This window comes from Leuciscus leuciscus (assembly GCF_965113295.1).
Source record: "Leuciscus leuciscus genome assembly, chromosome: 6".
NCBI classification, from domain to species: domain Eukaryota; kingdom Metazoa; phylum Chordata; class Actinopteri; order Cypriniformes; family Leuciscidae; genus Leuciscus; species Leuciscus leuciscus.
Genome location: NC_138730.1, coordinates 40,550,931 through 40,568,406, shown reverse-complemented (window position 1 = coordinate 40,568,406; position 17,476 = coordinate 40,550,931). Strand labels below are relative to the sequence as shown.

At 38.3% G+C, this 17,476-nt stretch overlaps 1 protein-coding gene and 3 long non-coding RNA genes across 5 annotated transcripts in view; 3 read left to right on the top strand and 1 right to left on the bottom strand.

Moving 5' to 3' along the window:
- The window catches only part of LOC309501214 (G-protein-signaling modulator 2-like), a 159,780-nt gene extending 159,587 nt beyond the window's left edge, over nt 1-193 (bottom strand). Inside the window, exon 1 of one of the 2 annotated variants that reach the window (XR_014206783.1) lies at nt 103-193. Coding sequence is in view for 1 of the 2 variants with exons in the window: in XM_082173297.1 (XP_082029423.1) it covers nt 103-183 (81 nt within the window). In the remaining variant the exon portion in view is untranslated. The remainder of the gene's footprint in view (nt 1-102) is intronic. The other variant, XM_082173297.1, reaches the window with a different exon arrangement.
- Nucleotides 194-2,260: 2,067 nt separating this feature from the next.
- Nucleotides 2,261-3,962, top strand: LOC309500247. Its single transcript, XR_014206512.1, has 4 exons — nt 2,261-2,449; nt 2,627-2,875; nt 2,949-3,030; nt 3,170-3,962. It is a non-coding gene; the product is annotated as an uncharacterized lncRNA (long non-coding RNA).
- A 3,024-nt stretch (nt 3,963-6,986) lies between these two features.
- On the top strand, nt 6,987-7,835 carry LOC309500274. Its single transcript, XR_014206527.1, has 2 exons — nt 6,987-7,081; nt 7,320-7,835. It is a non-coding gene; the product is annotated as an uncharacterized lncRNA (long non-coding RNA).
- A 770-nt stretch (nt 7,836-8,605) lies between these two features.
- Nucleotides 8,606-9,485, top strand: LOC309501222. Its single transcript, XR_014206787.1, has 2 exons — nt 8,606-9,200; nt 9,426-9,485. It is a non-coding gene; the product is annotated as an uncharacterized lncRNA (long non-coding RNA).
- Nucleotides 9,486-17,476: the final 7,991 nt, after the last annotated feature.

Genomic DNA, 17,476 nt, shown 5'->3' with positions numbered 1-17,476 from the left:
ATTAACTTAACCAATGGACTTTCTTTCCTACAGCTGCAATTTTTCCCCAATTATTTTGCTACGAGAAGCCCATCTCTGGTTAATACAAACACATCGTCTCACCTGACACTTGACAAGCATGTCAAAGAACTGGTCGTCGGGTTCGGTGGCGTCTGTGCTGGCCATGACCTGGCTGAGGATCATCCGTCTGCTGAGTAATAACAGTCTGAGAAACGGCTCCTGACCTGGAGTTGCAGCTGAGTCTGAGAACGCTAGAGAAAGACAGAGAAAATTTACATTTTATTGCCACTTGATTGTCAAATTAAAGAAAATTTCACGAGTTCACATCTACATATAATTAGTACAATAAGTTTATGCGTATTTGGCGTGCTGTCCGGGGGGAGGGCTCCGAGCTCGGAGTTAGGCCCGAACCCAGAGTACTCCCCCCAGGTGGTAAGTGTAGATGGAACTGGAAGTGAGGAGATGGGGTGGAGGAGGGATGCTGACAAACTTTCAATGAACAGAGATAGGTCTGCTGTGAATTTATACTCTGTCATTGAGTTGATTACTGATTAATCTCCAGCTGTGCATAATTTGGTTAATTATCTGAACCTGCTCCTCCCGAACTTTGTTAATAAAACATCATAATGTGAAAAGAGAGTGCCTAACATTTCCTGATGGTTGTGGGAGGGGTGGTGGGTGGGGAGGAGGAGCTAGAATTGACAGACAGATGGCTCCTCCCATCCTGTATGGCACATCGCTGGTCATCCATCCTGTTGCTCTGGAAACGACTCAGTAAGTTGTCTGTTCCTCCATGCTGAGGGCAGAAAGGTCAAAGGTTAAAGAAAAATCAACGTCAACCTCTCAGTCCTAACTGAAGAAATGAAAGCTTTAGCGTAAGTTCTGCCAGGTAGACTTAATCGTTACGTCACTTATTACCTTCACATCTAACCAATCATTTGCTAATACTTGCAGTATAAAAGATCAATACTTTCACATGTCTGAGTTCGCAGATGCTGACGCAAACAATTACCTCCATCCTCCCCATCACCACCAGGATGGTCCCCTCCCATACCTCCCGGGGGTCGGCTGCGCCCTTGCCTTCGTCTTCAGGCAGGAAATGCAGATTCCGCTACCCTCGGATTGCGAGTTACGGACCGCCTACGCCAAATAACTTTATAAATATTTGCTTGCTGGACTGTTTATAAATATATGCTTTTGTTACATAATTTTAACTCCCGAGTCTTTCTGGTAGAACTGAGAACACGTGCGCAATTTTGTAACCAGTACTTTCGATTTATGAACAAGAGTGCTACACAACTCCTTGTCCAAGCGCTTGTTCTATCCAGATTGGACTATTGTAATGCTCTCCTGGCTGGTCTTCCAGCTTGCTCTGTCAAACCTCTGCAACTGATCCAGAATGCTGCAGCTAGAGTGGTCTTTAACGAGCCAAAGAGAGCACATGTCACTCTTCTCCTCACAAAATTGCACTGGTTGCCAGTTGCCGCTCGCATCAAATTCAAGTCACTGACGTTTGCTGATGAACAACCACTGGCTGTGCTCCCTTTTACCTAAACTCATTGGCATGATGCATCGTTGAAGAAATCAACTGGCTAGTCACGACTGTTTCCCGAAACCGTCGTATTGTCGCAAATTGGTCGTTCAAAAACGTTGGTTAATGATGTCACGCAGGTGGTGGAGTAATAACTTTCTTTAATGAATCTGTTTGAGATCTAATTAATGCTAGATGTTTTGCAATACATTACAAACATGGCATCTGATGACTATTTAAATTTTTTCTCTCATTTTGCTTTATTTCCAGATTCTCGTAGGTTTTAAGGATCAAATGTTAAACGGCTTGCCATACTGGGTATAATTAAATACTAGACATTATATTTTAATAAAAACTATAGTATCTAATGAATAAGTAGGCTATAGTAGGCTATCTTTAAAAATGTAGGCCTACTAGTTGCCTACCTAAAGAATAAGCACTAGTATAAAGAATAGACACTAGTACCTAAAAAAATAAGCACTAGCTAATGAATAAGTATGCTACAAGTACCTACTTAATGGAATAGATACTAGTATCTAAAAAATAAGTAGTAGCATGACAATAGATACTAGTAGCCTAGGTTTTGAGGATTAAATGTTAACTCGGCTTGCGATAAACGTGATGATATTTGGTACAGGATGATCGTAATTTCTTATATGCCCTGCCCATGTTATTTGCATTGAAAACTGCTTTCGTTTTTACACGTCCTGGACTCCTGGCTGCAAGTTGCAACTCTTTCTTTACGTCAAACTAGTTTAGTTGAAATAGCCTACTGTATTTTGCCAACGCGTGTATACGTCAGATTAAAAAAGTAAATTCAAAGAGTTCAAGAGTTATAATTTATAGTAGGCTATTGGTAGACTACGTTGCGGTCGGATCGGCATATTCGCGGAAGGTTTGTTAACAGGATGAGCAGCGGTAAGTGAGAGAATCTGATTAGTTGCCAAACTCAAATAGTTTGAAACAAATCTAAATCTCAATTTTGTACAATTAGACAATTAACCTGTTTATTTTTTTTATTTTATAATAATGAGTTACGAAAACTTTGAAATTTAGCCTTGTTTCTATGCATAATAATTTTTTTTATGCCCAGAGGCCCAGTTTGTGAAAAAGTACGACTCAATTCTTATTCAAAGGGTTATATCAGTGATGCCAATAGCAGATGAGCTAAAAAATAAAGGCATGATACATCCTGAAACATATGAAGATATCAAAGCAGAAATAACCAACCGGAAAAAAAAATGAGAAAGCTCTATGAAGCACTAGAAGCCGGAGGAGACAGAGTGAAACATGAGTTTTATTATGCACTGAAAAACCATGAACCATTCCTCTTCATAGAGCTGGGTAAGAGAATATACAGTTGCTATTATTTGAGATCAACTCAAACCAGTAGGTAATGTCCTGTGGACACCCACAGGTGGTGTTACTGAAAACACATGTGAGCTGGACAACAGTGAGCGGAACCTGCCGGAGAGAATGCAGCTACAGTAAACTGAACAGTGAGTATATCAGTTGCATGTTATGTACTGTATTAATATACATGTCAAACACTTATGCTCAGAAATCAAACAATAACCACCTTTGTTAGGAATATTCTCACTGGAGAGCAAAGCAAACTTTTAATTTTATTTTTTACAGATTGCTGATATTCTGTCCTTGATGCTCAACAGACAGCTGTGCAAGACTTTACAGACCTAATGTGAAAAAAAGAGAGAAGATGAAGCCACGTGAACATGAAAGAATGTTATAAATGAAAGGAACAGTTCAACTTTGTCAAGTAAAAAAAAAAAAAAAAAAAAAAAAATCAAATTGTCTTCATATAATATATCAGAATTTGTAGGCTGTGTTCTACACATTTGAAATGTATGAAAGTAAAGTTTGACTTTTTTGGAACATTTGACCTTGTGTTACATGGAAGAAAAGCTTTATTTTTTAGGTGAACATTTTAAAGCCATTAAGATTTTTATGAAGCTCTTTTAATGCTATAAAGACAACATTTTATATATCATCATCTATAGTTATTTGACTTAAATATATTCAAATTAAAGCCTTTATATTAATAATGTTTTTTTTTTTTTTTTTATTTATAAATAAAGAATGATTTTACAGGGCTTGCAAAGTAAATGAATTTGAGATTAATTTTTGAAAATCCTCCATTGACTTACCTTAGTGATGATGTCACAATTTATTGTCATGTACTCACCTTCATGTCATTAGAGCTGCCTTTATGCCTTTTATTGCCTTTACTGTTCATTTCCTTTCACAATACATTGAAATAATTATTGTGCATCTGTTTTTACATTCCAGAAGGATTCTCTTCTCCTTGATAAAGTAATCACTTTGTGATTTGGTTTACATTGTTCTTTTTATTTCTTCATTTTGTAAATGGCATTATTCTTAGGCTACCTGACAAATAAATGACTAAATGTGATTGTTCTAGACTCTGATTTATCTCTAGAAGGTTACAGCAGATCGATGCCCAAGGTAAGAACACCAAGGCCCATGATCTGAATGAAGCAGCGGGCTCTTCATCTGGTACCTTTAGATTTCTGTCTTTCTCCTCACTTGCATGAATGTGCACAGCTAAGCAGAACGATCTTTTACTTATGAGCGAGGTTTACCTCAAGCTATGTGTGTAATTGTGTGTGGATGGTTGTAATCTTTTGCAGACGTGAATAAAACAAAAATACTGATGGCCTTAATTCCTTTAGTGGGACATTTAGTGATTTTATATTCCATACAGCCTATCAGAAAAATGTTAAAGGGCTGGTATAATGCCCTTTTCACAAGATTTAAAATATATCTATGATGTCCCCAGAGTGTGTGTGTGAAGTTTTAGCGCAAAATACCCCACAGATATTTTTATATAGCAAGTTAAAGTTGTCACTTTTTGAGGGTTTGCAAAAACGCACCGTTTTGTGCCTGGCCCTTTAAATGCTAATGAGCTGCTGCAGAGGGCGGGGTTTCAAGAGCTCGTGTGTGTTAGCAGCTGCTATTACCTCAAGCAGACACACTAAAATGACAGAAACTATTCTGCCTTTAATGTTAAACGGAGTCAGAAAAGGATGGAGAGACTCAAGAAGAAGTGACAACATGTAGAATGCAACAGGACGTCTCTGAATGGTTAGTTGATGAATTTATGTTGCTGATGTGGAGTTAACTATCTTCAATGAGGATATTCTGTCATGATAAATCTATAAATTGCTCATATATGAACTGTTGTGAGATGCACACAGAGTGACTTTCTATTGCATGTGAAAAGATGGATGCTAAAGTTTGAGCTGACTCACAAATGTACTCTTATACAACAACTTTTCCTCTTCTCAACATGGACTGCGTGTTCCCGGGGGCGGGGTTTATGTAAATTCTAGGGTTAGTGATGTCACTTACCCGAGAGGAATGTCGTGTTGTTGTAGTCCTTTTCTTTAAAAGCAAATATCTTCCTTTGCTTTGAACTTTGAGCGTTGTAACTTTGCAGATGTTGTTTATGCTCAAACAGCAACATTACACACTAACTAAAGTTAGAAAAGTGAAATCACACTCAACCACCCCTTTAAAGTTAAAATAAGGGGTATTATTTTATTATGAATTCTGACAAATTTTTACTTTGAAATATATTTGTTGTACTTTTTAGTGACTTTTTTATATTTGGATTTAAAGAAGAATAAATAGTTTTGTCCAGCAGCACATGAGTAGTACAGAATCTGTTAGTTATTTCTTAATACAATGTGTACAATGTACAGTGTTTGGCAAGACCTAAAGACATAAGTCATAATGGCTTATGGTTACACAATTATTACAGAATAGATGTCTGAAATGATGAAACGTACAGTTAATTGAACCCAGAATGTAACCTGAGAGATGGAGGAGACGGGGAAATAAAAAGAGGGGATTTGGAACAGAAAAACAAAAGTCTTAGTTGATTTTTAACCCTACAGCATGCCAGTCGACATAAAAACTATAAAAGAGGGAACGCTTTACAAAAAATTATTTAGACATTTTTTCCACACTGTTTTTACTAAATTAACTTAAGGAATATTATTTTTAATGGAGACAGACAACCTTCAGTGTTTCTCATAAAGTCTAATTCTTTTGCAGACAAATACTGATATTTGACTTTGTGATTTATATATTTTATCCATTATTCTGTTTTGCCAGCATTGAGGAAGACAGCAACCATCGTCACTCCTCAACTCTTAGTGTATTAGTTTACGATGATGAAAAATGTACCGTTACTTTATTTTGCCCTACACACAAATATTCTTAATGAGCCAATGAAATTCCAGATTTCCAGTAAAAAAAAACATAAAAAAAAAAAACATACACTACACATCCAGTGTTTGGAATGCATTCTAAATGTTCTTCGAAAGAACTCATCGTTCAAATAACTGTATTTGCATTAAAATTCATGTTTAAACTTTGTTTTTTAGGTTAGAGGCATAGACGGAAGTCTGAATTTCTCTCGAAAATCTCTCTCCCTTGTCCACGCTCAGCGTCAAGCAGCTCTGACTGGAAAATCCATCATTTTACATCATTTTACATTGAACATGTACCCTTTACTTAATAATTTATTTCAGTTTAAAACTTTTGTTGCGTGGAAAAGAATTACTTTATGCACTTTTAAGACATGTAATGAGCATACACTACACATGGTCTGTTTTCTTTCCTGCACTCTGTGTGTGGTTTGAAGAGTGTGGAGCTGATGATATTGAGTCTGAATCAGAGCTGGGCTCTCTGGATTCTCTCTCTCATCCAGACCTGCAGCAGTCTGCAAGAAATTCAGTAAGACTGAGACGTCAAACAAACCAGTCAATGTTGGATCACTCAGATTTGAGTAATTGGCTTGCCAGACTTGTTTCATAATTTCTACTTAATGTTTTGACAGTCTGTCTTTGGACAACACACTTTGATAATATGCTATGGTCAGGGCCGTGCTGTGACATGATAGTCGCCACACAAAAGGATTTTTATCTGTGCCACTAACCTCCCTCATTACTGGCATGTTTAAGTTTCGCAGTGCTTATGTGTTATGCTGTGCATACACATTGTCAATATGAAAACAATATTACTTTCCCCCAATATTTTGCACACTCTAAAAAATAATTCTGTGGCTTAGTAAATATCACAGAAATATTTAACTTTATTAACTTAATAAAATCTCTGAATATCGTTTACTTGATTGTTTGAGTTAAACATACCAAAATAATTGAGTAAAAATCCAACAGTTAATTTTATCAAAAATTTACAGATATATTTAAGTTTTTTTCTATAAAATTATTTAGTATTTGACTAACCAATTATTTCTTTATAATACACTTAATATACTTGTGAAATATCTATAAAAATATTTGAGAATGTTGAATTAAACTGATCTGTTTCAAGAAACAAAAATATCAATATCAAATCAATATTATTAATATATTTAACACTCTTAATACAATGCACCCCTCCCCCGCCCTCTGACGTGGGCTGTTTGAATTCTCTCCAGTCCAGAACACTTCTTCTCTTCTCAGCGTCGCAGAATTGGTGCATCTCCTCTGTGAAATTCAGGTTTGTGTATGTTTTATTGTATCTATAAAATCATTACAGTGCTTTAAATCATTTTATTTAATGCAAAACAACACAGAGGTGTAATTCGACACCTAAACGAGAGTCGCACCTGTCTTTTCACGTGATTGAAACATGCATAAACACACGACTTTATTCCTAATGATAATGAATATAATTAATTTGGATGATAAAATGTCCTCAGAACTGTCACTTTTTGTTTATTGGCACAATTTGGCAGGTTATATGGAGTCAGTCGCTCGCAGTATCTTTCGGCTATGAGTGAAATGCAGGACAGCGGTCTAAAGTTCGAAGTTCACCGCAGAGCTCGAGTCCGGCACGAGAACCAATGCTGATCCGGTGGATATTTAATAACATACTGGTTGATTACACTTGAATTAGGCTACCTGAATGTTTAAATGTTTCATTTTTACTTCTAAAATGTTTGTTAAATGAGTTTAAATGTAGGCAATATTGCATACAGGTTAAAAACTGTGTAAAATGTGCTGTATTGCTTATCGACAATATTGGCCAATGTAATGTATATTGGTGGTTGTATGGAATAGGCTACTATTTTACAAAGTTTAGAGAAAAAAAAAATATGACTCAAATAAAAACAGTTAATATTACTCATAAATATTGTTTTTTAAACGTTTAAATGTTAAATTATTTCTACTCAATTTTATTTGTTAATGTACCAGATGCAGTTACTCAGATTTACTTAATTTTTTTACTTGCATTTACTCAATTCATACAGTATATTTCATTGATTTCACAGCTTTAAAATTTACTAAATTTTACTTTTAATTTACTAAACTTTAAAAATGTTTCACCAAAAAAAAATGGAGTAAATAATAGTTAAATATTATTGTATATATTCTTTTTTAATTTTTTTTTAATTTTTTTGACTGGTTAACTGGGAGTTAACAATAAATCGTGGTCTTACTTCCTCCTTTCTCTTCTCTAATTTGTCCAAAGCTCTGTACTCTTTCATCAAGATAGACACAAAATATAATTTATTCTTCTTTTAGATTTTGATGGAGGATGATCATAAGAAGAATGATGTCAGATAACTGTAAGTGTTTATTTCAATTGCCCTTTATTGCTGAATATTCAACATGGTCAAATTTGTGTTTAGTTTGTTTATGGTTTCCATTATATTTTGCCTTGTGGTTTAACATAAATGGCTGGACAGGTCAAATGTACCATATCAAAATAACCTAGTTGGTTTGTAAGGAACAGGAATGTAGGACTGAGGGTAAAACTAGTACTGATTACCAGGGCCCCAAGGGGAGAGAGGGCCCTCAAAAAGTCTAGAATAGTTTTACTTGGATATTTTCCATTTCCTAATTCATTTCCTAATTAAATTTCCTAATGAATGTCAGATGAAATGTAAAGTTAGTGTATTGGCTGAATAACTTGGTTGATTGACTGACTACATTTACATACAAAAAAGTAAAGACTATCTAAGGTCTCACGGTCCCACCTCTTGCTAATGCGCCAAATAGTCCATCTGCACGCATTTTGTTAATGTTAGTTTGTTGAGCATCTGGTGAAGCGCTTACTTCTGCTGTAGAAATGTATTTCTCAAAGAAAGTTGAGGAACATGGGGGCCCATCAGGACTGCCTATGCATTGGGCCCGGGATCTTGTGCTATGGCCCTGCCTCTGGCAAATCAATAGCTAATCATTTAAAACATGACACAGGCACAGCACACTTCACGTCATTTAGGCTACAGGCTACATTGAAAACTGCTTTCGTTTTCGAGGGCGGAAATGCAAGGGGGAACGAACTTGGAGAGCTGCTTAATAGTAGAATATGACGTTGTAGCCTACTTCTGATGAAACGAGACACTGACACTGTTTTTCATGTTTAATAAGGTAAAGCTGCTTAATTTAAAGAGATCTTTTGTATAGTTGATATAGCCTATGTACAACTACGTGACACAACTTTACTAGAGTGCAGAATTGCAGACCTTTTGCAAACATATCCACTGTGATCATATGCCTTTATTATGCTTTAATGCAAGCGAAGAAAGAAAAAGAACTTAGCCGTGATTAAGCTATATTGGGGCATTAATTCCCGGATCAAGGTCTGTTGTCCGACACGATGAGCAGCTTTGGTAAGTGAGATGTGCGATCTGATTAACCTACTTGACAAACTCAAATAGGTTGAAACACATACAAATCTCTATTTTGTACAATTAAACAAACAGTGCATTTGTTTAATTGTAAGATCAGTAGTTTAATTGTAGTTTGTTTAATTGTAAGGTCGTTTGTAAGATCAGTAGTAGCCTACATGTGTGGGTATAATTTATGATCTGTCGACATGTGGTTGATTTTAACAGGTCTTTACAGCAGGAAACAGAAGTCTCCTGATCCTGGTACCCAAGTAGCCAGACATAAAAGTGAGTTTACCCTGTTGTCATCATTATCAATGTTCACTTCGTAGACTTGAGCAAGCTTAAAGTAGCAACCAAGCAGCCAGTAAAGGAGTAACGGAATAGGCAAAAAAGAGCAAAAGTATGAGGGGTTATTCTTGGATTTTTTTCAACTGGGGTGCACAAAAGGGCACGTAGCAATAAGCAGTGACATGACGTCTTACGCACAGGGGCCAATCTTATGTTGTGTATTTATATGTACCAGAGAATGTCTAATAGGAAGAGAATTGGCACTCTCTGGTTACTTCCGGTTTCTGGACTGGCTGCAGTAACACGTCTCTGTCCATGCGGGGGCGCTCGCAGGCGAGTGCAGAATGAATGGAGGTCTATGGCGCTATACCCCTCAAAATACACTTTTCTCAGGATATAATTTTTTGTCTAGTAATTTGAATGTTGTATTCGAAAGGAGATGCAAAGAAATTACACACTGCTGGGTGTTAGATTTTTTAGAGTCACTTATTTGCTTTAAAAAGTCTTTTAAAATGTCAATGACGTCATACATATCGTACGACCAGAGATACTGCTTTACGGCAATCCTTCAGTCGCATTGGTGCTTTCGCGCTCTGCACTTTCTTTTCTCTCTAAGCATCGACAACACAGCTGACATAGGTAAATACACTTGCTAGAAGAGTTTTTGTTTTGTTTGTTTCTGGTCCCGCTTCGGATGCCACGATGCCATCAAGCGGTATCTCTGGTCGTAATCAGTCCTTCACTGACCAATCAGCGTTCATTAGCAGAATGCTAGCGTGTTATGGGCAACAACAACTCAACCTGTAAGAAATCGAAAGGACATAAGTACTCGTTCATTCAACTTTCGACCTATAACCCATGTTGAACTTGCAAAACCTACAATAAAATCGGAGATTTCTCAACGGCAATCGGGTGAAAGACAAATTTAGCCGTATAGCCCGATAGACTCCCATTCAGTCTGCACTCGCCCGCGATCACCTCCAGTGGAATTCTAACGGAACTGCAACCAAGATCGATACAATGGGGCTAATAGGAAGTGCCAAGGCTCTCCGTAGACGGGCTCTGTATGTACGCTGTATAATCTACGAGGCTGACTCCAGCTCCTTTTTCGCCAGCTCCTTATTCTCGTCGAACTATTCGTTCCACCTTAAAAAATGTTGGATGGTTGTTAACCCCTCCCCCTCGGTGCTTTTGGCCGTATTTCTTAAAGGAACAGTTGTATGTGAATTACAAGCCTGTGGATCGGGCAGCATTTTTCATTTAAAGCTACACTGTGTGATATTTTCCCCCATCTAGCGGTGAAATTGTATATGACTACCCAGTGAATATTAGTTTCTGTTCCTTTCAATTTCGAGGGCGTTTTAACTCCTACGGTGGCCATATTATTCCAAGATTAACATGGCTTCCAGTTCGACTTCGTCCAATTGCGCCTTTAAAACTATCACCTGTGATCCGTCGCAGCACAAATTTATGTTACAAGGTAAACAATACTTTTTCACCATTGACGTGAGGAAAAGTAACGCAAGTTATACTAGAGGTTGTTCTGGTGTTATGCACAACCATGCTATGGTTAGACAAGCAACTATAAAACTTCGAATTTACACAAATAGGCTGGATTACCTGTCGAGAAGAAAGCAAGCAACTTCGGCGTCCGTTTTAAAAGCTTTGCTCCTCATGAGCCCTTTCCATCTGGGAAAAGTTACTCCAATATTGACTTTGGTCTTGCTGATTTGCCTGTCGCGTTGACGTTTTAATTCTCTCTTTCGCTTCCTTGGCGACTCTGCTACATGTCCTCGAGAACAGGCGTGATCCTTCATCAGCAATCTTTCAAATCTGCCGGCAGTCGTGAGTAATCTCCCCCTCGCATTCGTCTCTGTGTCACTGAGTGTAAAGCGCGAAAGGCGAAGCTTGAATTTACAGGTATGTCCCTCTTTGGCTAATGTAGTTTCAAGATGGAGGGGCAACATGGCGACCGGCATTCGAACCCCTCACCCGTATGTACTTTCAATGGCAGATTATAAACTTACGAGAATACTTTATTGCTTGAAAGAAGTAAATATACATTAATGAGCACATATATTTTTGAAAGAACTAAGTGTTTTTTGCTAAGAATCAAAAAAAAAAAAATTACACAGTGTAGCTTTAACAGTGAAAATAAATTGCCTACTCCTGAAAAGATAATCTTGTCTGCCTCTATAAATGGTGTAAGCTATGTGGTAAATTATTATTTTGTAATTACTAAATGTTTTGTTTAAAAGTATGGAGAAACGTGACATTATGTTTCCAACTGAGATTTAATGTAATGTAATTTCTGTTCTTTATTAGAAGTTATCCATTTCTCCAGTCTAACATATATATATATATATATATATATATATATATATATATATATATATATATATATGCATGCATGACACACACACACACATACATGTGTATATATATATATATACACTAGGGCTTGCATAGACTAGTCGAGTAGTCGATAGATCGACTACTTCAACCACTGGTCGACGCTGTCGGAAACAATCGACTACTCGAGCGTCCATTAACCATAAATTAATTAAAAATGGCGAACGTCACCAACAGACACCACACGTCAGATGTGTGGAAGTATTTCATCAAGGATGACAAAAATATTGTAATTGGCCAACTCTGCATGAGGCCGTTCACATATTGCGTCTAAAAACGTGTGGAAAGCGCGGCCGCTGTCTCCTACAAGCGCTTGCGCTCCCATGGCGTCTGTCGTTGCTATGCAACCGTGAACTGCGCTCTCCATGATGATGACGACGAAGAAGTATCAGTATAGAAAACTGTTGACTATCAATCAGTTTGGGGTTGCCAGTGGGGGACTAGTTCACCACAGATGTCCGGTTAGAGACATGAAGAAGCAGCAGAAAGTTTTCTTTGCAGCTTTATTTTCTCCACAACAATTCCATTATGCTTCATAAGATGCCTGGGCATTTTTTGCATTTGATACCGGCTCAATTACTCTGGACCTTCGTGGGGCTGGTACTGGTCTAGAGCGGTCTTGGGTCTTTGATGAACCAGATACAGGAAGTGGAGATAATATCGGAGGAAATTGTGACTGCTGATTTCGCCAACTTAGCAATTCTTTCACCTCTTCTTCCAATTGAGGCATCTGTGATGTGAACTTAGTTTTGGCCTGCTTAAGATCATCTCTTTCCTCATTCAGCTGCTGAACCGTGACAATCAGGTCTCGGTGGAGTTTCCTTAAATCAGCATTCTCATCCCGCAGGGCTTCCATTTGCTGGTCCCATTGATCCGTTACATACCACCATTGTGGACTGTGATAATCACTATCATGTGCTGGTGCCTGTGGGGTGTCCATCCTGACATCCTCGTCGACAGATGCAGCACAAGAAGATTTGTGAGAATAGTTGGGTGGTGATAAGGATCTATGTAGGTTATAACCAGTCAAATCATAATCCTGCAAATGTGCTGGAAAAGATGATTGTCTCCTGGGCCGCACAATAGGGACTTCAGCTGATATCTGCTTCTCCATAACTGTGGAAAACTCTTGCTCCGGCTCGAAGGACCATATAGAAAACTGTTGACTATCAATCAGTTTGGGGTTGCCAGTGGGGGACTAGTTCACCACAGATGTCCGGTTAGAGACATGAAGAAGCAGCAGAAAGTTTTCTTTGCAGCTTTATTTTCTCCACAACAATTCCATATGCTTCAATAAAGGTTTAGCACATAAGTGCAGATGAGTACATTCGTGAGGCCATGAGTATGGCTGTGGTCTAAAACAAAGCATACAATATATATATATATATATGAAGAGTTCAGATGCAAAAGCCTCTAAATGCCATTTGAAATTTTCTTATAGAATGATCATTTTTATTAAGCTTGTATATTTAAGTTCAGTAATTTCACTTAAATTATAATTAATAGGTAATCTTCATGGCCATTTAAGTGAAATTATTGAATTTAAATATACGAGCTTGATAAAAATGATCATTCTATAAGAAAATTTCAAATGGCATTTAGAGGCTTTTGCATCTGAACTCTTCATATATATATATCAATATAACATAACATAACATAACGGGTGGTGGTGGCGCAATGGATAAGACACATGCCTTTGGTGTGAGAGACCCGGGTTCGAATCCACTGTGAGACACCAATGTGTCCCTGAGCAAGACACTTAACCCCTAGTTGCTCCAGAGGCGTGCGACCTCTGACATATATAGCAATTGTAAGTCGCTTTGAATAAAAGCGTCAGCTAAATGAATAAATGTAAATGTAAAAATGTAACAAAACAAAAACAATTCAATAACAAGATAAATACATACAATGAGATGTAGCAGAAATGCTTCCATGAAACATAAGCAACATCATGTGAACACAAATGAATCCCTACTTCTATGTGAAGCATCCCCAAACAAGGAGCAGACAAAACAGCACCAAACAAACAAACACATTTCATCCAACAGTCAACATGAGTTGAAATACATAAACCAACTTACTTGTATTATATACGCACACGCACACGCACACGCACACATCAATGGCAAGAAAGCATAGAGTCTGTTTGCTACACTCATCCCATGCAGAGCTATTTACTACAAATGCTAATCAATGCCACCTGCTGGAGATGGGCGGAGCCTAGTGTCTTCACGTTGCTGCTTTGACAGCGTGCTCTGAGATTGGCTGATTGCCAGAGCAAGTCTCACACTCAATACAAAATTTACAATGGGCCTTTTTAACAATCAGCAAAGGATTAATTGATTTCTAGCCCTTGCATTAGCTTTTATTTCTGGAGATGAGAAGGAAAAACCCGCCTGGAAAAACTAGCACACCACGTTGCTTCCATTATGAGCGCGCTCGCCACGCGCCTACATTTGAAATAACGACCTTGAGCGCGAAAAAGACGCGATATGTGAACGGCCCCTAGAAGCAGACGTCTGAAATGAAAGGCAAGAACGGTTTTCATTTACAGTAGCATGAACCACGAGTAGTCGAGTAACTCGAGTATTGTTTTGATAAGAAATCGACTAGCAGAAATCAATAGTCGTGCAACCCCTAATATACACTCACCTAAAGGATTATTAGGAACACCATACTAATACTGTGTTTGACCCCCTTTCGCCTTCAGAACTGCCTTAATTCTACGTTGCATTGATTCAACAAGGTGCTGAAAGCATTCTTTAGAAATGTTGGCCCATATTGATAGGATAGCATCTTGCAGTTGATGGAGATTTGTGGGATGCACATCCAGGGCACGAAGCTCCCGTTCCACCACATCCCAAAGATGCTCTATTGGGTTGAGATCTGGTGACTGTGGGGGCCATTTTAGTACAGTGAACTCATTGTCATGTTCAAGAAACCAATTTGAAATGATTCGAGCTTTGTGACATGGTGCATTATCCCGCTGGAAGTAGCCATCAGAGGATGGGTACATGGTGGTCATAAAGGGATGGACATGGTCAGAAACAATGCTCAGGTAGGCCGTGGCATTTAAACGATGCCCAATTGGCACTAAGGGGCCTAAAGTGTGCCAAGAAAACATCCCCCACACCATTACACCACCACCACTAGCCTGCACAGTGGTAACAAGGCATGATGGATCCATGTTCTCATTCTGTTTACGCCAAATTCTGACTCTACCATCTGAATGTCTCAACAGAAATCGAGACTCATCAGACCAGGCAACATTTTTCCAGTCTTCAACTGTCCAATTTTGGTGAGCTCGTGCAAATTGTAGCCTCTTTTTCCTATTTGTAGTGGAGATGAGTGGTACCCGGTGGGGTCTTCTGCTGTTGTAGCCCATCCACCTCAAGGTTGTGCGTGTTGTGGCTTCACAAATGCTTTGCTGCATACCTCGGTTGTAACGAGTAGTTATTTCAGTCAAAGTTGCTCTTCTATCAGCTTGAATCAGTCGGCCCATTCTCCTCTGACCTCTAGCATCAACAAGGCATTTTCGCCCACAGGACTGCCGCATACTGGATGTTTTTCCCTTTTCACACCATTCTTTGTAAACCCTAGAAATGGTTGTGCGTGAAAATCCCAGTAACTGAGCAGATTGTGAAATACTCAGACCGGCCCGTCTGGCACCAACAACCATGCCACGCTCAAAATTGCTTAAATCACCTTTCTTTCCCATTCTGACATTCAGTTTGGAGTTCAGGAGATTGTCTTGACCAGGACCACACCCCTAAATGCATTGAAGCAACTGCCATGTGTTTGGTTGATTAGATAATTGCATTAATGAGAAATTGAACAAAACTTGACTCTTCTGTAGTTACATCGTGTACTTAGACCGACGGAAAATGAAAAGTTGTGATTTTCTAGGCTGATATGGCTAGGAACTATATTCTCATTCCTGCGTAATAATCAAGAAACTTTGCTGCAGTACCATGGGTGAAGCAGGCGTAATGATATGACGCAGCGCATGCTGCCTGATAATAGGCTACTGAGCTGGGGACTATTTTCAGGTGCTGCGTCATATCATTACGCCTGCTTCACCCATGGTACTGCAGCAAAGTTTCTTGATTATTACGCAGGAATGAGAGTATAGTTCCTAGCCATATCAGCCTAGAAAATCACAACTTTTCATTTTCTGTCGGTCTTAGTACACGATGTAACTACAGAAGAGTCAAGTTTTAAATAGGAAAAATATCGAAACTCTTTGTTCATTTTTTTAAGAGAGATGCTAACGGTCTTGTCCGGTTCAATTCATTATGCTAAGCTATGTTAAAAGTGGGACCCCCAGACCCGGAGATCGGCTGAATGGATTTGAAAACGGTAAAACTCAACTGTTTAACTCTGGGGGAGTTGTAAAATGAGCCTATTTCCAAAAAAAGTGGAGTATCCCTTTAAGAAGTAGCCTACACTCGATAATTTGATTCTGGAAACGGGTCTGTTGGCTCGGTAAGTTTCGTTTGTATCCCCAGCCAACATTTTTTGTTTTCCAAACGTTCACTTTTGGTTATGGAAACATTAAAAAGTAAAACTTAACTTTTACTTGGAACGTTGATTTGTAACTAGTGATGTGACATTTGAACCGAGGCGTCGGAGCTTGTGTCGAGAAAAAATGGGCGTGCCAGATGAAGCCGCGATTCGAGGCTTTGTTGTTAACGTGAAAATCACGTGACTAATGACAAACGAGGCCTCGGTTTGTGTGGATACGTCATCGGTTCGGTCTGAGTGTCGCTTCCGGAAAAAGCGGGTTCGAAACTCGCGCCACCTTGAGGGTGTTGTCAGCAGTAGTAGAAGCAGTTGTAGTAGTGTCAGAGAGTCAGATAACTATCAATGTCATTGTCGTTATTGTGTCATATATGTATTAGGGATGTATATTATTGCATTATCAGGTTAGAATAGTTATAGTATATTGTTATTATTAATTATAGTAGCTACATTAGGCTATAGTCTTGTTATATGAATTAGATAATATTATTTGGATTGATTTGGATTTTTGGATCTGGACTGGATTGCTTTTTGATTTGGATTGCCCTTTTGGATTTGTTTACTTTTGTGACCTCTTCCTTTTTCCTGGAAATGGAGCCAGGAAAATTTGGAGTGACAGTGACACTTTTGTTGTTCATACTGTCACTATCCAAACAATTTATGAATAATTAATTAACTGTGTGTGTGTGTGTGTGACAGTTGTCTCTGCACAAGTAAATTCAGACAGAGAAAGATACATATTTTATACTATACCCAGGCAATGGACAAATGTCTGCTCAGGTCTTTTTTTAAAGGTTACAGACATTAACAGTGAGAAGAAAATAAATAAAGTTTATTTATCGGGGACGACACTGGTTCAGAATTAATTCATTTTACTGCTATTTCTTTTCACAGTAGCTAGGTGTCACTAGTGAGCAATGCTGAATGAAGCTTCGAGTAATGAACCTTTGGCTGAAGCAATGGGCTGCGAGGTCTCCTGGGTTCAGGAAGCCTAATTTTTCCATCACTATTTGTAACATTCCAACAACATTCCAATGAACATCATTTGAAGGCTA